The sequence below is a fragment of the Semicossyphus pulcher genome, unplaced genomic scaffold, assembly GCF_022749685.1.
Source record: "Semicossyphus pulcher isolate SPU_LCO1_2020_fin unplaced genomic scaffold, fSemPul1.0.p SCAF_5, whole genome shotgun sequence".
Taxonomy (NCBI): Eukaryota; Metazoa; Chordata; class Actinopteri; order Labriformes; family Labridae; genus Semicossyphus; species Semicossyphus pulcher.
In genome coordinates this window covers 28007199-28032476 of record NW_027211726.1, presented here as the reverse complement: position 1 = coordinate 28032476, position 25278 = coordinate 28007199, and the positions used below count along the sequence as shown (strand labels likewise).

At 39.1% G+C, this 25278-nt stretch overlaps 4 protein-coding genes across 5 annotated transcripts; 1 reads left to right on the top strand and 3 right to left on the bottom strand.

The window, feature by feature from the left end:
* Window positions 1-790: 790 nt before the first annotated feature.
* On the bottom strand, window positions 791-8776 carry nudc (nudC nuclear distribution protein). The gene is made up of 9 exons (XM_069681509.1): window positions 8604-8776; window positions 7762-7842; window positions 7006-7215; window positions 6838-6918; window positions 6633-6746; window positions 5284-5478; window positions 5094-5177; window positions 4872-4990; window positions 791-1047 (listed from the first exon to the last, which is right to left on the bottom strand). Exons 1-9 carry the CDS (start codon window positions 8676-8678, stop codon window positions 996-998), a joined length of 1011 nt encoding a protein of 336 aa, XP_069537610.1. The 5' UTR covers window positions 8679-8776; the 3' UTR covers window positions 791-995.
* Window positions 8777-10196: 1420 nt separating this feature from the next.
* LOC138609350 (nuclear receptor subfamily 0 group B member 2-like) lies at window positions 10197-11071 on the top strand. The gene is made up of 2 exons (XM_069681995.1): window positions 10197-10740; window positions 10830-11071. Exons 1-2 carry the CDS (start codon window positions 10197-10199, stop codon window positions 11069-11071), a joined length of 786 nt encoding a protein of 261 aa, XP_069538096.1.
* A 295-nt stretch (window positions 11072-11366) lies between these two features.
* On the bottom strand, window positions 11367-21211 carry kdf1b (keratinocyte differentiation factor 1b). 2 transcript variants are annotated; one of them, XM_069681717.1, is made up of 4 exons: window positions 21195-21211; window positions 19048-19994; window positions 18851-18937; window positions 11367-13404 (listed from the first exon to the last, which is right to left on the bottom strand). In XM_069681717.1, exons 2-4 carry the CDS (start codon window positions 19973-19975, stop codon window positions 13310-13312), a joined length of 1110 nt encoding a protein of 369 aa, XP_069537818.1. In that variant the 5' UTR covers window positions 19976-19994; window positions 21195-21211; the 3' UTR covers window positions 11367-13309. The 2 variants fall into 2 exon arrangements, with proteins under 2 accessions (XP_069537818.1, XP_069537817.1); XM_069681716.1 differs by lacking the exon at window positions 21195-21211 and adding an exon at window positions 21030-21193.
* Window positions 21212-23572: 2361 nt separating this feature from the next.
* LOC138609451 (activating signal cointegrator 1 complex subunit 2 homolog) lies at window positions 23573-24724 on the bottom strand. The gene has a single exon (XM_069682088.1). The coding sequence runs from the start codon at window positions 24722-24724 to the stop codon at window positions 23573-23575; it is 1152 nt and encodes a 383-aa protein (XP_069538189.1).
* Between the last annotated feature and the right edge of the window lie 554 nt (window positions 24725-25278).

Here is a 25278-nt window from a genome sequence, read left to right as displayed (position 1 = left end):
TTAAATTCATTTGCATGGTCACAACTCTAAACCTTTCATGCATGACGTCCACTACAATCGACTGCCTTTGGAAAACATTATGAACCCTTGTATTTGTATAACCATGCCCAGACAGCGAAGCAACGTACCCACCAAGCTGGAAGGCTGCACCAAGGAAAGAGTTGCACCAAGTACCTCAGGAATAACTGGGAAACCTTTTACTCTCAGAAAAATAGAGGAAAAAAACTTGGATCAGTTTCAGAAATACTTTTGCAGACCTTGCTTAAAGTTATGATTAGATCTACACTACAATAGTTTTATTCAATAGCAATTGTTTATAGATTTTAGATGTTTTCAATGCTTACAATCTATATTTATAGGTTTAGACAGTTCTGTTGATGCTTGATATCCATTGCAGATGACAGATAGGCAACTAGACTGTTATTTACTGTTATTTATTTTTAAGATAAAAACAAACAAAAATATTTCTTAAAGATTTCATTATTCATGTATGAAATGGACAGAAAAGCTTGTTCTTATTGTATATCAGTGGCTTTCAGATGTGATACAAACTGAATTCATGAGTTCTGAGTTCATTGACTCTGAGCGCTGGTAAAAAGGAGTCCTGGCCTTGAACTCTTCAAGGTTGTGAACAAATTCACGGCCAGTAAAAACAAAAAAAAAGAGCAGGAAAAAGTGCACAAGTTAAAATTTTACAGATTGCAACAACGATCCAGTTCATGGCGCTGTTTTAGGGCCCTCATACTCAACTCATTAAAAAATAACCACATCAAAGCCTTTTCCTTTTAAATTCCTTTATTTAAAAAATCCAGACACATTTTTAAATATGGAGACAACATGCAGAGGGAGAACGTGAACGTTACAGTCATCAACCTCATTATCAGTGAACGAGGAACAAAAAGAAAACAACGTTTGTACTTTAAGACACATCAGTCATCTAAACCACGTCCTGTATGAACAGATGAATCATAAGGTGAAGGTGACAGCAGCAGGTCTCAGCTGAATTTGGCTTTAGAGAAATCCATCTCTGGGTGCTGAGCCATGAACCTGCAGAGACAGAAGAGAACGAAAACGTGACAACAGGGTTAGATGAGGTCGTATTTCCAACCGCCTTTTTATATAGCGTAGTTTCCTTATCACACACCACATAGCAAAGATATTCTGACTTCAGTCTCAGAATAAGCAATTCACTTCTTTTGGCAGACCGCTGGGGTCAGCCCTACACATGGGTTTGTATGTGACTGAGTAACTGACTGACTGAATGAGTGAGTAACGGTACTTTCACAGCCGTAGAGAGAGAGAGTTGTGACATCACAATGGAGCATATTATACCTCCACTGACGCGACTCTCTGTCTACACGACTCTGGATACTTTGTTCAGGAGTAGGCAGGGCTGCTCCTCCGCTGTCCTCACCTACGTCCGCAGCGCGTAACTGCTTTTAAACATGTTGTCATCGGCCTCATAAGGACAGTCTTCTGCACACAGAAGCGCACATTGACCTGACGTGGTCAGCCACATACTAGTTTTGACCTACTCTTGTTAATTGACACAGTGGTCTTGGGGAATTTCCTAATACTTTCCTAGAGGCTATGTTTGTTTCTAAATTTTAAACATAATGTCTCAAACCCAACTGGTTTGATTTTGATCAAACTTTTCTCTGCTTCAGGATTGTTGACATTTCTTTCCTTTTGCTACGGCACCTCCATGTGGCCAATGAGGGAAGTATTCAATACTAAAAGCAGGGTGAAGACCACTTCAAATTTTCTGTAAATCAGCATCTCTCTCTTCATATCATGGCCAGCACAATCCAGAGCTGAACTCCATTAAAACCTCCTGAATGTGATCAAGAGGAAGATGGATGGTCACAAGCCATCAAACAAAGACAAGCTGCTCCAAGAGTGGAATAACGTCACTCAGCAGCACTGGGACAGACTGGCGGAGAGCATGCCAACATGCATGAAAGCTGTAATTAAAAACCAGGTTATTCCACCAAATACTGATCTCTGAACTCTTTCTAAGTCAAAACAATATTCTGAACTTGTTTTCTTTGCTTATTCAAGGTCTGAAACTTTTTTTTTTGCATCTTTTGGTTTTCTCAACCAGCCATCATTTTCTGCAAATGAAAGACCTCACTGAGAATATTTTGTGAGAAATGTTGTTAAATAAAACAAAAGTTCATTTTACACAAACACAAATCTATAAATCGAAGAACCAGTGAAAAACATATTTTTGCAGTTGGTCTCTTACTTTTTTTCTGGTGCTGTATTTTCCAAACCAGTGTTTCATACTTTTTCAGACTCTAAATTCTCTCTAGATTTTTCAGACCAAAGTTGTTATAAGAGTACAAAAAGCTAAACAGTTTTAAGTGTTGAAGTATGTATTTTTTTGCCTACTGGAATCCTTTGCTAACCAGGCTCTATCTTCAGGATTTTCAACCCAGCGTTTGAGTAACTTACATTTACCTATTGTGGATGTTCAATCCAACATAGAAAGTCTCTGCCGAAAGAGGAAGTACACTCGTCTGTGCTACCTGTACTTGCATAAATTTCCCTTAATATTAAGTAAATATATTATTGTTTTGTATTATTGTGCGGTGCCCCTATTTCATATATCTGACCAAAAAATGAGTTGGACAAAAAAGATAATGTTAACAGCTTTCTTCATTTCTCATATCTGGATTCAAAGCAGGCAATACCTTAAGTCACAGGCCACCTGCCTTGCTCTTTAAAACATCAGGCTCAGTCTGACCAGTGGCCTCTCATACTGAGGTTAACATTTTTTTTTCTGTGCTATAGTTATCCAGACATAGAAGTTACTAAAATTAAATTTCATATTTTTCATACAGCATAGGAGCCCTGTTTAAAGATGAGAAATTTACATGATCTCTTGAAATGCCCCCTCCTGGACACATTTGTTAGGACGGAGACAATGTGAACTTTGTGTCAGTAAAACTTGGAGCGGCTACCTACAGCTAATAACCACTACGGTCGTATTGTTCAAGACTTATAAAAGATCTTTAGAGGCAGCTTTAACAAGCTCAAAGAGGAAGTGGAGGTCAACGCAACAGCAGACATGACTCCTCTGGTCTGAACTCAGAGAAGCAGAGGAAGAGGAAAGCAGGTCATTTACTACCAGCAGTGATAAAAGAGCGTCCTTCACATCAGCCTCAGCTCGGATCAGCCCACATCCAGGTCTTATCTTAGTGAACTACCGTCTGTGTAATGTTTATATACTGTAGCTCACAGAGCAACCACCGGCTCAGTGGAGGGAAAGGGTAACTGTTCCTTTAATAAACTATTAAAGGCAGAGTATCATGTACCAAACAATCACTACACATGGCCGGTTAATGAGGTTTAACAGGCTGTTTTAAATGATAGTATGGAAATTAAAACAGCAAGTTGTTTTATGTTTAAGCCCATTTTCAATTAATGTGACATACTTTACAGTACAGCATTATTCTTTATGTATACCATCATTTTTGTACTCCTGAGTTGGCCATTTATGTTAATTTTACTGTACTTAAAAAACCTGCCTGCAGAGAAGAAAACGCTGCCTTTATGAATGTGTTATACTGTAGAGCAAGAAGGAACAATTGTTTTGATCCTCTTCCTGTTGGTGTGTTTGAACATTTTAGATGAAAGAGCTCAACCTGAAATTATATTTTTGGTTCCATGTATTGGTCTTCCTTGTCAAAACGTGGTGCCTACATTACCCACAATGCATATTGATTGAATAACGTTTGGTGAGTGATTTGGGTGTGTTATGCTAGCAGTGGCTAATATAGCCTGAAATGGAAACCTCAGAGATGAGGAGCGGGCTACAGAGGTCTGGTTAGCTCAACTCTTTCAAATTTCACATGGCCAGGGGAGGGTTTCACAAGATAGACTTTGTCTTAGATATAAAAAATAGTCTGACTTCAGTGAAATGTTTTACTTCAAAACACAGCTTCATCGGCCTCATAACGACAGGCCCTGTAACACATTGCCATCAAAAGCGCACACTGACCTGCTGTGGTCAGCCACATACTAGGTTTTGACCTAGTCTTGTTCATATACGTATTAGTTTTCCCAAACGTGATAACTATGTGGGTTTCAATTTAAGTGCAGCAATAACAGTTATTTAAAAGAGTCTGTGTTACTGCCATTTGACCAAACATGATCTATTAGCTATGTCAGGCTCGGCTGGGCACAAGGATTACACAGATGGACACCAACTACCTGCTCTTCGTATCTTCAGTGAGAAGCAGCTACAAAGTTACAAACTGTAATACATGCTGTGTTTTTTGGCATCTAAGGAATGCCAACAAAAAAAATCCACAACCTGATACATATTTGGAAAAAAAACCAACAGCTTCGTGAGGTCTGTCCGCAGCACGAGACGTGCTTTTTCAATGGAATTCAGATGGAGTTCACCATTTCTGATGCTTTAACAGAATCTCAACACTAAGATGCTATTGTGGCAACATGCCATGAAAATTTCTTGCTCAAGTTGAGAAAATTAAACTTTTTGCTGATTTGCTAGTGACTCAAATTCATGTATTCACGTGATTTAAGTCTATTGGTAGTGAAGTTCTCTTCACCTTTGTGTGTACCAGGAACTCAGACACTACACAATGTTTTATTACTTACAGTTACAACCTTGAGGGCCTGGCCTTGAGGGAAAACAGGTAACCCTGAGGCAGAACTAGACAGCAGCTTTCAAATTCCCTCAACCTATAAAATGTTTATACATCATAAAGCTTCTGTTAAACTGAGAACAGTGTCTGCTTAAGAGAGTCCCCAATAAAAGGAGTCATCTGACAGAGAGATCTTTGAAGTCTCATGACAGAACAGGTATACTGTTAGGCAGTGATGTAAAACTGGAAACTTACTTTTTAAGAATGTCTTGTTTCTTCTGCTCTTCAGATGTAGGCAGGCCCATTGATTTCTGCCTTTGGTCATACATCATCTTCTCCACCATACCACGCGTCTCTCCGTCCAGGTCTGACAGCTGCTCAGCAAGAAACACACAGTGAAGAAGAGGCAGGAAGATGTTAGTAAAGATACAAAGGGGGCAGAGAACATCAGAAGCATGACAACTATCCATCGTTTACCTTTGAGTTCTCTGGACAGACTTTCTTGGTGTTGATTTCTGGATCTGTGGTCACAATCCTGCTCCACCACTCCATTTTATTTATCTGAAAGTAAAGAACATGATGAGGCTCAACTACTCACTGTCTTTGCTGAACAGCCACAGACTAATAATAACGTGGTTACAGTGTCCCTCACAAACATTATTCTTACCTTTTCCAAGTGCACAGTCACCACCTTGCCGTCGTCGAGGAGCCAGGAGCTTTCTTCCACCTTCACCTCGTTGTAAAGCTGACCTTCGATAACAGGAGGGTGTCCTTTCAGACCAACCTTGATGGTGCGCCGCTGGATGTCCACCACCAAATCTCTTCCCTTGATACGGAACTTCACATCAAAAGGCACTACCAGCTGTTTGAGGATGGAAAAAAATCTGTTTTATTTACAGCTCTCAAAACAGTAATGAGCAAATGATGACTCCAAGAGTGGAACCCGTGATGTTGGGAAAATCACTGATCAGAAAATTAACTTATCGTCTACTTTTTGCACGCAAAAGGCAAAAATTTGCATTTGACTTGCATGTTCAAATATATGCCATATAAAATACAGCGTAACACATTTGCACAAGGGGGCACATTTAAAAGCATTCAAAAGACTTGTCAACCTTGTTATGATAAACTGTACTGAGACTGAAAGAGGATCCAATTATATCTAACATTCGTTGTCAGCATATCAAGACACAAGTGTGTTGCCCTTGAGGTGACTAAAATCAATATTTTTATAATAATCTATCTCATGTTGAACAGTTGGGAATAAAGATAAAACAGTACCTCAACCAATGAGTAAAAGAACTTCCATGGTGAACCAGAGTAAATGAAGTGGTGCGACTGATCCCATCACTTTTACAGAGCTTTATGGAGAGTTTCCTGACGTAGTTCACCGTCACTGCTCTTATAGTCTAGTTTTCGATAGCAGCAGGCCACTGTTTAAGTGTAAAAGCTTTAAATACTGACTGTACACTACCTTAGCAACTAACTGGTAAATACAGCTGTGCATTGCGCAGCTGAGGAGTCAGATACTTACCCTTAAGGTTCAATAGAAACCAAAATCAGAAGTGGAAGAGAGTGAATATTGGCCAATTGGCTAGTAAATAAAGCCGCAAATAAAAACTTACGTTGCTTTGTGACTGCTGGATGTGTAAATAAGCAACTGAAAGTACATTATCATCCAAACAGAATAGGGACCAGCTGCAGTGTAAAAATAACAGTAAACATTGGCTACGTTAGCTAGCATGCCACTGCTCAAAGAAAACTAATAGGTGAAATCTCCCCTCCAGTTCTTTCTTTCTTTCTAAGGAACTAGCCAATGCTATTTTTCCCAGGATACAAACATACAATATATAATTTGGATTCTACATATAGACTGAAATCTACTCTGCAAGTACAGGTGGGCCTCTAAAAACCGTCAGGGAAAGGAGGTGAGGATCTGACTGGTAATGCCACTGGCAAGGGTTTTTGACCACATAAATAAGTCAAAGCATCATCTAGAAGTCAAAAGGCACTCACATCAACTTCAGACAGTGTCTGTGTCCACTTGTAGGTTGGCAGGTCAGCTCCGTTTCCTGTGTTAGGCTTTATTTTATCTTTGTCCTTTGCATCCTCCTCTCCCTCTGACTCAGACTGAGGAAATGGAAATTGAAACGAGTAAATCAGCAGAACCAGATTTTTACTGCTCATCAACACCAAGCTCTTAAAACAAAATCCAACTCACCCCCTTCTCTTCTTCTACCTTGTCAGATGACTTTTCTGCATTTGTTGTTGTGTTCACCACTTTTTCCTCTTCTTTCTTTTTCTAAAAGATGAAACAAAAATTAAAAACTCTGTAAGATCGACAGCAGTGATTCACATATGACAGAGCATCAAGGCTCTGAGATTTCACCTTGTCAAGTTCAGACTGAAGTTTCTCTGCTTCTTCATCAGTCAGCTCCTGAATTCTGGGACCGTCGTCATTTTTCTTTTTCCTCTCCTCCTCAGCTAGCTTGGCAGCTCTTTCGGCTTTCTCTTTCTTTTCCTTCTCCTGTTTCGTTTGTGTCTCTTTGTGTGCCTTGAGTGCAAGTTTATTGTGGTGGGCAAAGGCATCTTTAACTAGCTGAAAGAAAGAGGGCAAAAAAAAAAAAGGAGGGATAAGTGGATTTCAAGATTCAATATATTTATTTATTGTCACTCCGATTATACAAGTACAACTGTGTGAAATTCTTAAGCCGGGGGCCTCCATTTGAAAAGGCGTACATATCAAATATAATTACATAAAATATAATAAAATGAAATATATATAACAAAATTGGGAAGTGGTAGTAAACATCTAAAAAATAAATTTTGAGGAAAAAAGAAAATGTACATTGAGAGCTGAATATATACATCTAAGGCAATATATATATATATATATATATATATATATATATATATAGGGTGCAGGCACAAATATTAAAACATTCATGTATATATACATGTATACATACTTTCAAGTGTCAGGTGTGTATTGCACAAGGGGTTGAATTGCACTGTGTGTTATGAAGTTTTAATTTTTTAAAAGTCTTATGGCCTGGTGGAAAATGGATGTGTGCGTTTGTTAATGAATAGAACAGAACGTGGTCTGAAATGTCACAGAAGCTGCAGATACAGTAACATGGCTCACCTTCTCTGGAGCACCTGAATCACTACCACCGGTGAAGAAATCTGTTTTCCGGCGGAGGAAGCTGAAGAATGTGTTGACTAGCTGAAGAGAGAAATGTAGGTTACAAAGTCTGTGATAAAATTTAATTATTACTAAAATTTGTATTTATTAAAAAAATTATTACTTTAATAATGAAGCTGATGAAACATATTCATCCCATTTACTCATTTAATGTCAGAAATGTTTAAGCACTTGTTATTTCCATGGCAACATCTCCCATCCTCCATTATCCGATAACCGTTTGATCTACAAACCGTTCATGAAATGTGTTTAGCATAGTAAATTTACTGTATGGGATACTCTTTATCCTTTCACTGACGAAGCTATGTCAGTCTTCTTAAAATTATTTTTTACTTATATTCCTATTAACGAAATGTGTGCGGAAGGAAAATAATGATTCTTCTAGAAATGTCCGCCATGTGACACTAGATAAACTGAATCCAGCATACGCCACGTAAACTTTTTTAACTTATGAAAAATATGGATAACATCTTCCAGAAAAACTGGCCCACGAAAAACATCTTAAGAAGAAATGAAACCAGATTTGATTGAAATTTCGTATAGCTTTGATAATGACATCTCTACCGGATTTCACAACACATCCCATTCATTTAAAGCTAAAGATGGGTTTGCTCTGTTTCGTTGACATCTTATTAATACCAACATCATAAGCTAAAACGAGTAGAAAAAAACGCCTTTTCTGTATGCTAACACGCGAGGCGTTACTATTAGCCGAAAGGCTACCTACAATAGCTTTAACATTAGCATGGTAGCTTTAGCATGTTTGCAACACACTGAGTTACCTCTTGTATCCCCCCTTCGTGTTGCTGCGCCATAACAAGCAACATGCCGTCATACTTTTCTTCATCATCGCCCATGTTGGTTAGTTAAGAAAAGCTTCAATAAAGTGTTAGCTGTGGGATGACAAGCAAAAAGTTGAGTTAGCGTGCGAGGCCCGTTGTCTCACTTCCTGGAAACAAACTACGCCCACAATCGTTGTTGATCAATTGGAAGAGTGGATTTTGATTGACAGCCAAATCACCCAAATAAGTAAGAGAATTGTTTCAGGGAGGGACTGAGGCGCTGGAAGAATGAGAAAGTTCTAGAGGAAAAATATATTAAAATGTTGGCATTTTAAACTGTTATTTACATTAATTTAATCAAGGAACTAATTTAACCATGTGAATTTATGGCAACAATGTGGACATTTATGATATTACATTAGCAGGATATAACTGAATATAACTGCCTAAAATGAATAAAAAACACTGCCTCTCTTCATTTCAGAATGACTAATTGCAGATTTAGCGCATTCAGATTCGACTCTTCGTAATATCTGTTCAGCACTCAACTTTCATATTTATACTATTTATAGATGACTTTTCTAACCATTAACAATGTTATATAATATAGTATGTACCATTTACATTTTTAATGTCCTAAAATATTGTTTTGTGTATTACTATATATCCTAATTATATATTATTACATTTTCTTTATTTTGCATATGTTTTTATGTATTTCTTATATTCCACGACTCCTATTTTTTTTATTCTGAGATGACAATTATGTTTGCAATCCACAAAGAAAGTTGAACTTTATACCAGGTAAATAGTTATGTCATAAAATAAGCCAGACACCAACCCATTTAATATACTCCGGTAAAAGTATCATTAACTATAAATTCACTGATAATAAAGTTATAGCTGCCATGGACCGCAGTTAGAAAGTGAAAGGTCTGTCTGTGGCAAAGGTTACATATCATGGGGAAATCATTAGCTTATTCCAACTTCTTGCAAAATGTTGAGGATTCTGAAGTTTGTTACCTGTAAGTTAAATTTTACAAGATGTTCATATGCCAGAATCTTTAATTATAACAGTCAGGTACGCCTGGTAAAGGCAGAATTTGTTCGAGTCAAATAACCTGGATATCAGGCCAGTATTACGGCACAGTTGTAGTAATCAAGCTATTAAGAAAATCATTCATGCAGGTCCAAGGGGCACAGGTCACTGGGGCAGCCCGTGCATTGACCCCATCAGACCTTGATAGACTAGTACAGGCCGACTTAATGACTGAGGTAAACATGATAAGTGTCATTCACCCCGACGGTTTCTGTATTTCCCTTACTTGTGCTGCTGCCGAGTTTAACTAACCTTATTGCCGCCACGTGGAGGGAACCCAGATCTGTCTACACAGGAAGTGCATGGTCACAGCTTTTTTTTTTCTTCCAAAAATGGAGGGACTTATCAGGGAGGGTCAAGGCGGAGCTCCTCCATATATATATAGGACCTGAGCTTGTGGAGTTGTACGTAAGTGACATTGTTTGTGCTTCCTGAAGCTGACTATCCTGTTTTTTTCCTTGCTCGAGCATTCTGTGGAAACTTTTTCATCCATAATGTTACCTCTGGAGGGGATTACAAACAGCACTTGCTCTGGTTCCAGGCATCAACATGCTCACACTATCCTTTACAACATCTTGAGCTGGAGGGAGAGTGGCTACCTCAACAACAAACTGAATCATAGCTCCTCGGCACAGAACTGCCAGTGTGAGCAGAGAAGGACAGTCTGTCTAAAGGACCCGAAGGTCACCTGCAAAGCAGCCTCAAGCATTCTGGTAAAAACCATCCACTTTATGAGAAGTTTACCATCCTTCAGTCAGCTTCCAGTAGGAGATCAGTCATCGTTGTTAAGACACTGCTGGGTTCATCTTTTTGTTCTGGGACTTGCCCAAGAAAAGATTGTCTTTGAAGTGACTGATGTACCAAATTCCAGCATCCTTAGACAGATTCTGCTCGGTCCAGGACTTACTGAAAAGGAGGCTAAAAAACCAACTCTTGGTGGAGTCAACAAATTGAGAACTTGCTTGCAACAGCTGTGGAATTTAAATCTCAGTCCGAAGGAATATGCTTACCTGAAGGGAGCGTTGCTGTTTAACCCAGGTAATTACTTGTGTCTCAAGAGTGATGCTCATTAGTTTGTTGGATATGTGATGTGAGCTTAAAGAGAAACTTTCCTTTCTCCGCTACAGCTGTTCAAGGACTGAGTGCGTCGTTGCTCATTGAAGGCCTCCAAAAGGAAGCTCAGAAAGCTCTCCGAGAAGTCATCCACCTCCTGCACCCAGAGGACTCTGTTCACTTCAGTCGCATCCTTTTAGCAGCCTCTGACATTCAGGCTGTAAGCCACAGTCTGGTCACAGAGCTCTTCTTCAAGTCAGTCATTGGCAACACAAATATGATGTATTTCTTAACAGAGATGTTATTTGTGCAATAAGACCCTAATTAGAAAGTGTTATGAGGTGGAATTTTGTTTTGTATAAATAAACTTTTTAAAACCTTTGTCTCTGAGTTAAGGATTTGCCTGACCTTTTTATAAGCATCATAATGGACAACTTTTGTGAAGTAAAGCGTCCTAGTGAAAGGGGAATGTTAAAGCCGCATGGCCTGACCTTGAAAAAATATAACATTCTTTGACTCCCTCATGTGGACATATGAAAAAACAAGCAAACAATTTCTTCTTTTTGTTTCACTTAATTAACTTTATTGTTTTTACAAATACAAATCAGTTAAAGATGGTGTACTATCAAATAAAGAACCCTGACAACACATCTGTGCTCAAAGTATAACGTGCCATACCTTAATGAACAGCTCGAGGACTTTATTCTAGGAAACCTTCTGAGAAAATCAAACATGCAAATGAAACATAATGCTATACATTCAGCAGACAATTACAGCAGTTTAGTAAAACACAAGTATGTAGGATAGTTACAGTTAGCTGTTAATATGACACAAACACATTCAACATCACTGACTACATAGTCTGGGTTCATATTTGGTTCCTATATGCTGAAAGCAGAGCAACCAGTTTCATACCATTTCATTACAACCACTCTGGATTTGCAGCCAAATTCCAGACACGCTTAAATCTGTGGTGTTAAGTTAGCTGAATTATCTCAGTCCATGTAACCTCAAGCCACAAAAGTAGTGTCTTCTTTACACATAAAGTTTGGTACAAGTGGGGAGAAATATTCTGCCCTTGCTAAGTTTACAACATAGTGTTTCGTGTGTATATAAAGGAGGAAAATACATTAAGGGTCAACAATCTAATGCTGATAAGAAGAAAACAGATCTGAGTCAGCTGGTCAAATTCCTATCAGCACCAGGGAGCAAACACAGCGAGGATGTTGGTAAGAAAACAGACATTCACTTCACGAGTCACTTTGGCTCACATCAGCTGTCACAGCATTGTTCAATATCAGAGGTGACTCATAGACAGGAAAACCAAATCATTATCCAGAATGCATCACACATGAGATATCTGCTTAGCTTTATGTGACAAGAAATCAGCTAAAAAAAAAAATTGCATCATAAAATGTACAAAAGAAAAAAAAAACAATTATTGAGATTAAAAAAAAAGATGTCAACTTTTTCTCAGGGCTATATCACATTATTCATTAATTATCTTTCTCAAATTTGTGAAATTGAAGCTACATCTAACAGACTATTAGCCTAGCTTAGCATGAAGAAAACCAAACAGAACTATAAAAACAACCGAGCCGGGAAATAGTCTGGTGCGTAGCTCCCTGAACAAACATAAATTGATGATTTCATACTTTGGATTAACCAAATTAAATATGAAGTGTTAATCACTACGTTTTAGAGGTGTTGCTTGGTGGATTTTGTTGGGCTGTTTCCAGTCTAAATACTACGCTAAGGTTACTGGCTGTAGTGTGTCTAACCCTGCATGAAATCACATAAGCAAATTTACCAAGACATCAAATTGTTCCTTAAAATAACCTACTGCTTATTTCTGGTGTACCAACAGGTAATTACAGGATTTTGGACCATCATGATAAACTGTGTTTATTTCATACATTCACAATATTGTCACTAAGTCAAAGCTATGCTATCTTACATCTATATGAAATATTTAAAATAGAGAAACAAAACATAATTTCTGATTATTAATCCAGAATCAATGACGTGATATGTATCTACTTACATTTAAAGAATGACAAGCAGATTAAAATCCCACAATTATATCTGACATTAAATCTATGATAACGATGAGAAGTGTGCCAAAAAATAAAAATCTTTAATCTATTTTACAGAACTAAATCCAAATGTCCTCTGCAGAACAACAGCAGAATAGTCTGAACAGGTCAGGTTTCATGAACATAACTAAGTTCTCCTTCAAGGACGAGGGGACGGTTAATCATGTTAAAATAACTGCCTGCAGGGCAAGCCTTCAATCAATCTATCCTTCAAATATACACATAATATTTATCAACCATAAATATTTACACACAGAGCCCTGAGTTCACTGAAGTCCTTCAGACAATGTGAATTTTCACATTTTCTTTTCCCACAGCACAGCCGGGGTCTCTACAGAGAGCGTGGCTCAGCCAGAGACTCCTGTGCAAGTAGTGTCACCTTTCATCTCCCCGTACGTGACCTTGTAGACACAGCAAGACAAATAATTCAAGCACAGGTTGCCATTGTGGAGCACGAATCATGTTCTCACCGAGGTACGAATGAGTGGGACGCCTGAAGAATTAGTCGCTGTGTGAGACGGTGAGTAGGCTGTTGGAGAACTAGAAGTATGACCTGTAAGAACAAAAAGATATCACCATGAATCATTGTACACTACAACAAGAAACCACCTCCCACACCTGAGCTGTAGTTTCAAAATAGGTCACAGAAAGTTGTAAAGATGAAGAAAGACAGGAGAATATTTATAAAAATGTCTGATGTTGGTACGAAATACCTCACATTACATTGTATAGAAACCCTGCCACCTCACTCAGCAAGACAGTTTGCATTCACTATTTTTCTGGTATTTAAACTTTGAGCTAAAAACAATGTATCCATATGTTTAAAATTTAATAGTTAAAAAAATATATTTGTATTCTCCTAATGTCTTTTCATTTATTGAATCGTGACGTTCAGAAAGGCTGTCATAGTTGCTTTAAACTGCCATTTCTGTATTGGGGTAACTTGTCTAAATTTAAATTTATATGGGGGGGCAATTTATTTTATGACGTTGACTTGGTGAACCCCGGTTTCCCCTGGTTTCCCCTGGAGAGCAGAGAAGGATCATCTTATCTTGCTGATGAAGGCCAGGTGACTGATTGAAGTACCATGTGGGGATGGGGTAGGGGGTTGTTGATGTTGTATATAAGCTTGAACACTGCAACAGCAAGAGAGAGAACTTTCGCACTTCTCTCCATGCTGCATGTGAATGTAAGTAAAGAGACTTGATTCATAACATTGAGTTTGCTTGTTCTTCACAAATTATCTTCAGGAGGAGAATTTCCCTGACAATGATCTGTGCCTCCCCTGGGCAAGGCACCAATAATTTGTTCTCATAATGTAGCATGAGGACACACAAGCACATGTTCACACTGCTGCCCACACACAGACTTGTTGTGAAATTAAACATGTCATGGTAGGTATGACACTTTCATTTAATGTGTTAAAATATGATAAAGAAAATCAACACAAGTATATGAGTGTATTAGTTAAATAAACTAAACATGAGGACTACTAAGATGGTCACAATGTTTTATCTCAAAATTTCCAGGCATATTTTTGCATGGCAACTTATACACTTCAGTAGCTGTTAAAATAAAGTAAAATTATCTCTTAACCGACAGCTTTATGCAGGTTGCTGTGCAGGTGATTGTCCTTTGTTGCACCTGTAACATGGTCATGAGGTATCGCAAGATCAGGTTGCATTCATCAAGTTAAACTAGATAAGGTGAAAACCTATTATGTGGCTGACCGCATCAGGGCAATGTGCGCTTTTGTGGGCAATGATGAGGCCGATGACAACGTGTTTGAAAGCAGGTGCGTGCTGTGGATGTAGGTGAGGACAGCAGAGGAGCAGCGGAGGAGCCATATAGACAGCTGCTGTGTTCGAAATGCCATAGTATACTAGCAGTACGTACTGATTTGGCCAAAATGTAGTATGTAGTATGCAGTATGCAAACAAAAGCAAAATGTGCAGTATGCCAAAAATGCCCGGATGTCGTACTGATTGGGAGAAAATCTCCAGTATGCATCGGACCAGTATACCTCGCTTACTGTATCCCACAATGCAAAGCGCTGGAACGTCACAGCAGCAGTTGAAATATCGGACAGCAGCAGCATTCCAGCAGACGGGGGCGCTATAGCTAAAGAAGCGGCGGTTATTGTTTACTTCCGCCTGTCGTAGCATACTGCAAAATGAATTGAAAAGCTCCTCCATACTACATACTACCGCCGAACGCAGTATGCAGTATATAGCATTTAGTGTATAGCATGTAGTATATAGTACAGCATTTCCAACACAGCCAGAGAGTCACGTCGGTGGAGGTCCAATATGCTCCATGATCCACCATTGCGATGTCGCGACTCTCTGGGTGTGTCCGAAACTGCATACTATCATACTAATCATACTAACCGTGACGTAAAACTGAGTATGTCATGCGTTCCCATCTCATAGTATGCAATTTTGTGTATGCGAGAAATGCCCGGATGTATACTAGATCGGACCGGATGTTTGAGTATGAGATTGGAGCTCAGTGGTTGTACTCAACCGCCCCAAAATGCATTGTAGCTATTCAGCTTCTACTATGGCGGAGATGGACCGGAGATCAGACCGTACATACGTAAACGATTAAGCCGGTTGGTCGGTCGCTCGCTCACTCACTCTCTCTCTCTCGCTCACTCACTCACTCACTCACTCACTCACCCATGTGTAGGGCTGACCCCGGCGGTCTGCCAAAAACCCATGTATGTGTGCAATAACATTTGTACAAGCAAGACACAGAAAAACTTAAGAGTATATGTATATATGTAATGTATAATGTGTAAATATATCTAATTATAACATTTTGTGCAGGAATGTAGTTTTAGGAACAGTCAGGACATGCACTGCAGTGTCCAATCTAAACAGGAGCGTGTACTTTCTGCAGTAGTGGACGACTAAGCTTTGGTTGACTTCACTGATAAAGATAATTTGCATATTATTCTGTCATCTGTGCTGTGAAGCTGCTCGGTCAAAGGTTTGTTTTCTTCAGAACAGAACCCTATATCATCACTAGGAAGTTAGTGAATGTTCTGCCTACTCTCACCAATGATGTATGAATAACACCCATTTACACTTTCACAAAAGTCCAATTTAGCTGCAGGTAATACGCCAATCTATTGACTTCTGTGGAGAGCAAATGCAACACGCATGTCCACAGACAAAGTATAATGAAGGTGCAAGACAAAGCAAAGTAGCGTTTTGGGTTTATGAATGGCTCAAAAAAACAAGTAACACGATTTAAGTTATGCAAGTAACTTAACTGACATTACTTTAGTGCTAATTCATGTCCAAACCATTGTACTAATTAAATCCGAAACCATGATTTTTTTCCTAAACCAAATCAAATAGCTATCTGCTATTTGAAGAATTAGTCATGATAACTGTGATAATGCGTCCATTTTGCATAGATAAGACTATACAAAGGTACTCACAAGTCTGCTTTCTCAAAAAGAAACTTATTTTAAAATATGTAACATTATCGTTATTCATCATCAACCAATTCTATTGTAGACCACTGTCTCCTCGGCTGTGATGCTCTGCTATGCGTGCTGTAAACAGTGTAAACAGTGCTGAGAGGATTGTGGGAGCATGCATAAACTATTTGATTGCAACATTTCTAAATCATCACAGGCATTGTTTTCCACATTATATGTTCTGTCAAAAAACTGTTTGCAGTTGAGCATATTAGAAAACGTATATGCTGATAGTGGGCAGCTGTGGATCAGTGGTGAAGTTGGTTCTCTCAATCAGAAGGTTGGGTGTTCGATCCCTGTGACCCCTGTCACATATCGAATTGTCCTTGGGCAAGACACTGAACCCCAATTTGCTCCCTTTGTTGTATGAATACCTATAGATCCTTAATGGAGATTGGCACTTAAGCCTCTGCCATCAGTGTGTGAAAGGGTGAACATGTCATGTAGTGTAAAAGCTAAAGGTCAGACGAATAGAAAAGCGCTATATAAGTACAATCCAATGACCATTTATGATGTGATATATCTGACAATATTGTCCTAAAAGTCACCTGACTTTGCCTTTCCTGCACATCCAAAACTCGCAAATTGCATCAGCATTAAAAAACACTCTGGTAACCTGATGCTTGGAACCTGCACATATCTAGAGAAGTACATTTAAAGGATTGGTGTATCACCTACATAGAAAGTTGGTTTTGGTGTTAAACGTCACACCCACTTTTTTCCAAAGAAAAAAGTTTGTGAACCATAGTTGTGGTTGTGAATAACTAGGCAGACCTAAAAATTAAAAGTCACTTTTATAGGGCAGGTTTCTACTCTCAGCTAGTTTTTGCATCGTTCAAAAGACATATTAAACCATTTTGTGTAAGTGTAAATAGTTATAATCACACAAAAGCAAACTGTAAAATAAAAACTGAAATTAAACAGCTGCACAGGGCTGAAAAGAAAAATAAGTTGATTTAGAAACCTGGGCTGGGGGAGTTTTCATTCAACAACTGACAACTGTTACACTTATGTACTCAAGTTTAGTATTTTCACAGTTAATCGTTTTAATTTGACTGCTTTTAAGGCATCAAAATAAGTAATAGTTTCTGCATCAGAATATTATTGCTGGTAGTGTGGAGCAGAATTGCATTTGTGTGCATTTTTGCACAATGGTAGAATTCTAACAGGGAGGAAAAGAAAACAGGTGATGTAAGAATAAAATGTCAGTCATACCTGAAACATGAAGAAGCAGAAACATCATGTTTTTAAGTTCCCCAATAACACAGTGAGAGGAATTTGTGTCTCTAGTGTCTTTGATTAATGCAAGTGCGGGAGCAGAATTTTAGTTTTTAGGTTTGAAATTAACTGATAAAACAAACTTCACGTTGGGTTGCAGATTCACAGAAATTGTAAGTAAAATTTAAGAAATATGTAATGTTCTTATGTAGAAAAACAAAACAATCTGAAGGCTTAAATGTATTTGAGAAACTACGACTAAAATAGCTACTAACCAAAATCTAGGCTACAGTCTTGATCCTGCACAGGGAGATTTGCTAAACACTGTCACTAAAATTATTTAGTTTTGAAAAAGTTCATCATACGATCTTAACATCCTTCAAATTCAGTCTCTTTGTTGGGTCAGAGATAAAAGTGGATGTTAGACGGGTAATCAGGAAGTGAAACCAACATTAATGCTCTGTGTGATGAAAACAAACCCTGGTGTATACTGCTCTATCAGTTCTATGAGGGCAGTCATTGTTGGCACTAACATGCATGATGGATTTCCCCTGCTGCAACAGTCAAATCATTATGGGAAACAGAACTAGCAAGTTATTCAAAGTCACAGACCGAATGACAGGGGATGTAATAAGTGAATGACACACTATAAAAGCTGTAATTTCACATCTCATTTTCATGGAAAACAAGAGTTTATGTTGTGGGACGATACCTTTACTCCTGATTGACAATTATTACAATTCTATATTATTATTGTATTAGTTTGTTTTACCGGTAGACCTTAGAAATTATTGATTCAACTACACTAAATTGAACTGGAGGGAGGGCTGACTGTGGGAAGAATTTACATGTGAGAGTCTGTTTCGATTAAAAGCTATTTTTATGTTTTAAGGGCAGTCATGTAAAATTATTTTTCTTCTATTCTTCTATTATTATAGATTTTCACTTTTTTTCTCAGACTTCGGTCTGGTCTCTCTGCTCCCCCTATTTGTATTTCACTAACAAACTTGAGCTGCAATGCAAATGTGCGATAATTTGAACGCATACAACTGGTCACCAACTTTCCTGGGCTGCTAAAACAGTGTTGTACAGTTTGAAAAAGCTTCACCTGTTTAAAAATATACACTTTGTTTAGCTGTTTTAGCTGTTGAACATCAAGCTAGTACCATAAGAGAATTAATTTAGGAAACCAACATTGTAATAGTTAGAGTTGTTTTTCCCCATCCCTCATGTGTTCTGAATGTAACTGCATAGTTTGTATGTAATATTATAAAGGCATATTTCTTACCTCCATTGTTTCTCCACATCTCTCTGGCACACATGTCAGAGGAGGTCAGCTCTGATATTTGGATGTTTGGATTTGATTTGTAGTCATCTTAAGGAAACAGATAAAATGAGAGATAGTTACTCATTAGCAGGAAAGCCGTCCTGTGTAAGAGGTTACACTAATAATTTTGAGTAAAAAAGTGAAACTCTTTTACTTACTGTTGTTGCTGAATGTAAAAGAATCGCTTTCCTTCATTGTCTCGTTCCCGCTGTCCGACAGCGTCCTCTCTCTCCTGGAGACGGGCGGCTTCCTCTTACTTTTCCGAGTGCTGATGCGGATAATGCCGCGCACCAGCCGGCACTCAGCCTCCTGCTCGTCCATTTTGTGCTCCTCTGCCAGTGAGTTAATGAGCTGGTTGATGGCTTTGCTCTTCCTCAGAAACAGAGAGTCTGAGGTGCACCTGGCCAACTCTTCAATCTGATATTCAGAGTAGAGCTCCAGCAGCTTCTTATTGATCAGAGAGTCCACGTTCTCTTCACCGTCCTCCCAGTCATCAAACCTCATAGACTCATGCAGGGATGAATGGCTTGGCCGTGTTTGACCACTGGGTGGAGCCCCATATGATGGAGGTTTGACTTCAGCTTCTAAATACTCTATTGGACTGTCAATTTTGACTCCACCAATGTGGACATCCTCTAACCAGTCTGCTGCGCCCTCTTCTTTCTTGTTTTCTGGGCTCAAAGCTTGGAGGCTCACCTTCTCTGGTTCATCTGTTGAAGTCTCGTTTGGTGCCAGGCACGGAGCTAGGATGGAGCGCTGGCAGACTCTATACAGGCCACAGGTGAGCACGCTGCACACAAAGGATCCACAGCTCCTTGGAGAAGCGCAGGGATTGCAGGTTTGTGTTACAGAGGGAGGGTCAGCTGAGCCAGGAATGAAGCCAATAGTCTCAGACTCCTTCCCATTAGCATCTTTCAGGTTAGCCTTGTGGATTGTCTTTGGCTCTGGGGATGGGAGACTGTCTTCCACTGGGTCCACACATCGCTCCTCGTAGGATGACCTCTGGCTGCTGCTCTGACTTGTTCCATGCCTGTAGCTGCCAAGTCCTGAGCTGTATCTCAGACTGCCAGCGCTGCCAGCAGACATGACTTGCAGGCTCAAAAATCTGGAAAAGCATGAGAGAAAATAAGGACAACTGAAGTGTAACTAAATGGTAATAAAGTGTTGAAATGGTATCACTAAACAACATGCTAGTTATCAATCCAATCTGCCACACAAAAACTAAAACCACTTGTTGCCACCTGAGGGCATCTCTCTTTAAATGATATGTGAAACTACTATCCCCGGGTGGCTGGTAAAGTCACCCAACTGGTTCTGTTGAGGATGTGTGAGGACACAGGCAAAGACAATTAATCATATGTAATCCAATGTATGTTTAGGAAGACATGTCTACACTGCAAAAAAAATGTATATACATATCATGTGTAACAAGACAAGACAAAAAGATTAGGCTTAAATGAAGATGATAAAGAATAATGAATAACCTCATCCACAACTACAAGTAGCAAACTGTTGCGTCTCCCGTGTTGACACTGTGACGCTGAAACAAGGCAAACCAAGTTCCAAATTCATTAAAAATTTTCGAAATTTATGTTGTTAAAGTTGTTTCAGTTCAACACGTCTTATGAATATGTTCGTCATTTCGAACTCCTAAGCTGTTCGGACAGTAAATATCACCATATAAATAAAAGTTTCAGTTTGAAATGTTGCTAATTTTGACACTGCTAGCAAACTTGGGTAAAAACGAAATTTAATTTATTAGAGAGAGGAAGTAATGTTCTCAGGTTTCAGTAATGCCGAATTGAAGAAAAAGTCTTACTGGATCCAAAGTTGTCTTGTATTATTTTTAACGGGTATGTGAATTCATTAAAACCCCAAAAAGCGTTAAAATGCCGGATTCTGCCATAGAATATGGCATGACGTGCCTATGGCATCTGTTGGAACAAATGTTTTCAGTATTCTTTACATGTATTTAACTTAGTAAAATATAATTTGCAGTTTTTCTCGTGGTTAACTACTTACAAAAAATACATGTTATCATCTGACACAAATTTAGCCACAACTCCTTTAGTGTATAAAACATAATTTCACTTTCATGGCGACCTGTCACCGCGACTCTTTCCTCCATTAGAGGACTTACGGATTCACAGTAAACACGGTGATTCCTCCAACCGACTCTCGAATTAAGCCTGTCTTCTTCGCCTTTCATTAAACATGTCTCTTTTAATCCATTTTGAACGACTCCTTGTATGAATTCCGCTTCAAAATACAAGTTACAGTCAAGTTTTAGACCAAATCCGTGTACCTGAGTGTCAAGGTGGAGGAAACGTACCAGGTAGCCACAACAGGAGGTTGGACTTCCGGTCATGATTAAAAAAATAAAATGTAACTTAAATTATGATTGTAAATTTGTTTAGAATTGTGTATTTTACCTTTTATAGAGGCAATAACATTCAGGAATCGTTATCATTATCATTATTATCATCATCATTATTATGTCAACAAATTAACACTTTCTTTTAGATCTTATTTCCGGTGTCATGCCGAGTTCTGCCTGACAGCTATTGCATGCCGTAAATTGTTGTGATCTATAAACGAAAGTATTTCTTAAAACGATCTCATTTTCCATTTCGTGTCCAGCAGTAATGATGGATGATCTTATATTATATTATTAAAGTTTAGAGCCATCACTGTTTAAAAGACTCAAACAAAGTAGCATTTCCAGAATCTTTTTTCTTTGTTTATATTGACCGAGCTCTAAAATTTATAAAAGCCAAATCTCTGGTGTTTTTTTTTTTTATTGCTGTGTGTAGGTATGACATTTCAGACATTGTTTATCTAAACTGAGTAGCCTAGGGTGGATGCATTATGCGTAAATCCCTCACTGTCAAGCCACAAAGCGGCACAAAATATGATAAAAACATTTAATTCATAAATCTTCATAAATAAAAATGTATGAAACTTGTTAAATTGCTGGATGTATTAAGCAGAACTGATTACATCATTACATCAGTGTTTGATTTCTCAAGCTGTGTTTAAGCTTGAAATCAATAAAATGAAAAGAGATGTAATTTGATCCAATGTTCTGAGATCCTTTACCCTCAGTGATGTTGGGTTAACATAAAGCTCCTTAAATACTGAATCCTTGCAGGGGTCTGCATGAAATATCGATACTGTTCTTGTTAACTCAATTTGTCCTAGTTCACCAAACACGTGATGACATGTTTTAGTATCACTAAACATGAACCGTTTTCCTGATTCAAGTCAAATTGTTTTAATAAAGCCTGAAAATTCACAAATTTAGATTTCTCACTTTAATGGAACAGAGTGAACTGAAATCATAAAATCCAATTTTTGGTTAAGTATTAAAATTACACCAAAGCATGAATTTCACATTGAAGATGTAAATATTAAAATGTACAAATAAGTGCTCCTGAAAATGTACTTGACTCCACAAAATGACATTTAGTCTTCCATTTAGTTTTGACTGTATTTAACACAGCATTGATGACCTACACAGAATTCCTGTCATTTGACATTAAAAATAAATTCATAATTAAACCAAATCCCACATGTGCAAATTTATTTTAAGCTAAAAAATGCTACAATAACACATTAGCTTTTAATCCTTAACATGTATTTGTGACAGAATACACAAAATAGAGCTACTATATTTCTAAATGACAGCAGGATGCACAGAGTTTTAACAGCACATGTACCGCAAACAAGACTTTTATATAAACAAGATTGACCTTGAGGAAAGGAAGGTAAGGAACTAATTGCAGGAACATTTCTCCCCCACACTTCACTTCCTTAAAGGCTGAACTTTATTTTTAGACTTTAGATTTACAATCTTTAAATAGAGTTTGTCTTCTGCATTTACAGAAGTTTTTCCCCCCCCTCCAACTGACCCAAGCACATCAAATGCTTGAAACTTGTGGCTTGAAGTCTTAGTGACCCCAGTTTCGACCCCACAAAGGTCCAAGTTCAGAATTTTGACTTTAGTTATATAATATTTACTCATTTCCATGATTTTCACAATTTATATGTAAACTCCGAGCTTTAGTTTTTAAGTTGGGAAGTTGCAAGTCAAAGTGTTACTTTTAAGAGGTTGTTCTCATACACTCCTCCAGTGGAGAATGTTGATACCATGAATGCAGGTAAAGATGTGCAATGACTTTCAGGTTAAACCTCAAGTATTGAGTGCATCACCATTGTTTTAACAGCAATTTGCAGTTTTAAACCCCATTTAACTGCCTGAAATTACAGAATTTAGTGTGACTGCACCACACATATTCAGCAAGTTAAAGTAGTGTCTTCTAAATTGTATTGGCAGTTTTGCAAACTTGAGCTTAAGCATTTTAATTAAAACATGTATTGAGGTACATCTTCAGAGCTTCAAGTGAATATTTGCAGAGGATTTCCAACAGAGCATTTCAAGATGTGCTTTTTAGAGCATGCCGTCTTTTGCCCACTAGATGGCACTAAGCCTACAAAAATACACATTTCAGCATTAACCAGTACCACACAAGAGGCAAGACACAAGATTTAAATATACACATTTATTACAAAAAAAATAAATTGTTCATCCAAGGATGCCTGCTGCACCTATTTGAAGAATGACACATTAGAACCTAGTTTAAGCATAAGGTGCAAGAAACAAGCAAATCAAGTACCCACCTTCTATTGTCCCCAACGTGGCCTGACCCTCTTCCATTTGCTCTCCTGATGAACACTCTGGACCTGTGGTGTGTGCGACACAGTCTGTGCTGAAGGAGCTGGATAAGTCTGTTGTGGCTTCCTGATGTTCTGTACCTGTGGCTGGTAAGACGCAGTCTGCTCTGAAGGAGCTGTGTAGGCCTGTTGTGGCTTCCTGGTGTTCTGGACCTGTGGCTTGTAGGATACAGACTGTGCTGAAGAAGCGGTGTACGTCTGCTGTGGCTTGTAAGACAGAATCTGCGCTGAAGGAGCAGTGTAGGTCTGCTGAGGCTTCCTGATGCTCTGGACCTGTGGCTTGTAAGACACAATCTGCACTGAAGGAGCAGTGTAGGTCTGCTGAGGCTTCCTGATGTTCTGTACCTGTGGCTGGTAAGACGCAGTCTGCTCTGAAGGAGCAGTGTAGGTCTGCTGAGTCTTCCTGATGCTCTGGACCTGTGGCTTGTAAGACCCACTCTGTGCTGAAGGAGCAGTGTATGTCTGCTGTGGATGCCTGTTGCCCGCTTCCTTCTGGTCATCAGGATCTTTCAGCCGTCTGATAGCGAAGCCACCAAAGCGTTCAGGGATGCTGTGGGTTCTGGTCGGGGCGTAGCGCGGAGTTCCACCACTCCCGGAGGCAGGCTGGTTATGTGCTCCCTGGGCTGGATTTTGGAGAGAGCTGGTACTGCTGGGGTTCTGCTCAGTGGACCTGAACCTCTGACTTGTGGGCATCTGTGGACTGCGTGGCTGGAAGCTAAAAAGAGCATTTAGTTCATTAGACACTGAAAGAGGTTGGCTATAACTGACATGGCTTGAGGGCATGCTGTACCTGGACGTAGACTTGTAGCTCCCTTGGGCATTTCCTCCAGCCACAGAAAACAGCTTGCTTTGGTTCGGTTTTGCAGCCTCAGTCCGGAAAGTCTTTGGGGAAGATGAAAAACTAGAGAGTTTAGATTGTTTAGAACTGCGATGTAGAGGCACTCTTCTAGCAGGGGCAGTGGCTGAGGTCTGCATCTGTGTATCCGAGTTCTTTTGGGACGAAGGGGCCCTCGGGCTAAACAGGCTGGATGTCTTCACGGCAGAAGCATAGCCTCCTTGTCCATAGTAAGCTGATGTTCCAGCAGCACTGGGAGCCTTCATTGCTGCTGACCAGTGGGAGGCCAGTTTGGAGCTAGTGCTGGAAGCAGTCTGAAGAGATGCAGAACTGCTGTATGGATACTTGCTAACACTTTGTGTACCCTGCTTAACCGGCCAAGTATTCTTGCTCACATCAGGAAGGTCATTTTTTTTCTTATCGTACTTACTCACAGAACTTCCGCTAGCAATAGAGGTAGAAAGGCCAAAGGACTGCTTTTTAGGCTCATTTACTTGCTTCAACTTAGCAGGTCGCCAGTTGGGTTTTGACACAGAGCTGCTCTGCACGAACCTAACTGAAGAAAGCCCACTTTGAGCTGGCTGTGAAAGAGATTGGGAGTAGCTGCTTCTGGAGTGTCCCTGGCTATAACCGCTGCTAGCTGCGGTCTGTGAATTGGGGCTACTTTTCTGGGCTGAGTGTGGAGAAACAGAGGCCTGTCTGAGTTGATTCTGGGGATAGCTGCCACCAAATCTGCTTAGTCCACTGTCCTGTTGCGAGAAGCCAACATATCCATTGCTGTTTTGTCTCTGGGAGCTTTGAGCTGTGAGAAAGACGACAA

What these genes read in the sequence shown, in the direction of transcription:
- nudc (XM_069681509.1), bottom strand. Translation starts at nt 8,678, where the DNA reads ATGGGCGATGATGAAGAAAAGTATGACGGCATGTTGCTTGTTATGGCG. An exon ending in ATTCAGGTGCTCCAGAGAAG is followed by an intron (nt 7,216 to 7,761) that starts GTGAGCCATGTT and finishes TCTTTCTTTCAG; the next exon opens with CTAGTTAAAGATGCCTTTGC. An exon ending in TGACTGTGCACTTGGAAAAG is followed by an intron (nt 5,178 to 5,283) that starts GTAAGAATAATG and finishes CTTTACTTTCAG; the next exon opens with ATAAATAAAATGGAGTGGTG.
- LOC138609350 (XM_069681995.1), top strand. Translation starts at nt 10,197, where the DNA reads ATGTTACCTCTGGAGGGGATTACAAACAGCACTTGCTCTGGTTCCAGG. An exon ending in AGCGTTGCTGTTTAACCCAG is followed by an intron (nt 10,741 to 10,829) that starts GTAATTACTTGT and finishes TCTCCGCTACAG; the next exon opens with CTGTTCAAGGACTGAGTGCG.
- kdf1b (XM_069681717.1), bottom strand. Translation starts at nt 19,975, where the DNA reads ATGTCTGCTGGCAGCGCTGGCAGTCTGAGATACAGCTCAGGACTTGGC. An exon ending in TTTTACATTCAGCAACAACA is followed by an intron (nt 18,938 to 19,047) that starts GTAAGTAAAAGA and finishes TGTTTCCTTAAG; the next exon opens with ATGACTACAAATCAAATCCA. An exon ending in GATGTGGAGAAACAATGGAG is followed by an intron (nt 13,405 to 18,850) that starts GTAAGAAATATG and finishes TTGTTCTTACAG; the next exon opens with GTCATACTTCTAGTTCTCCA.
- LOC138609451 (XM_069682088.1), bottom strand. Translation starts at nt 24,724, where the DNA reads ATGAAGGCTCCCAGTGCTGCTGGAACATCAGCTTACTATGGACAAGGA.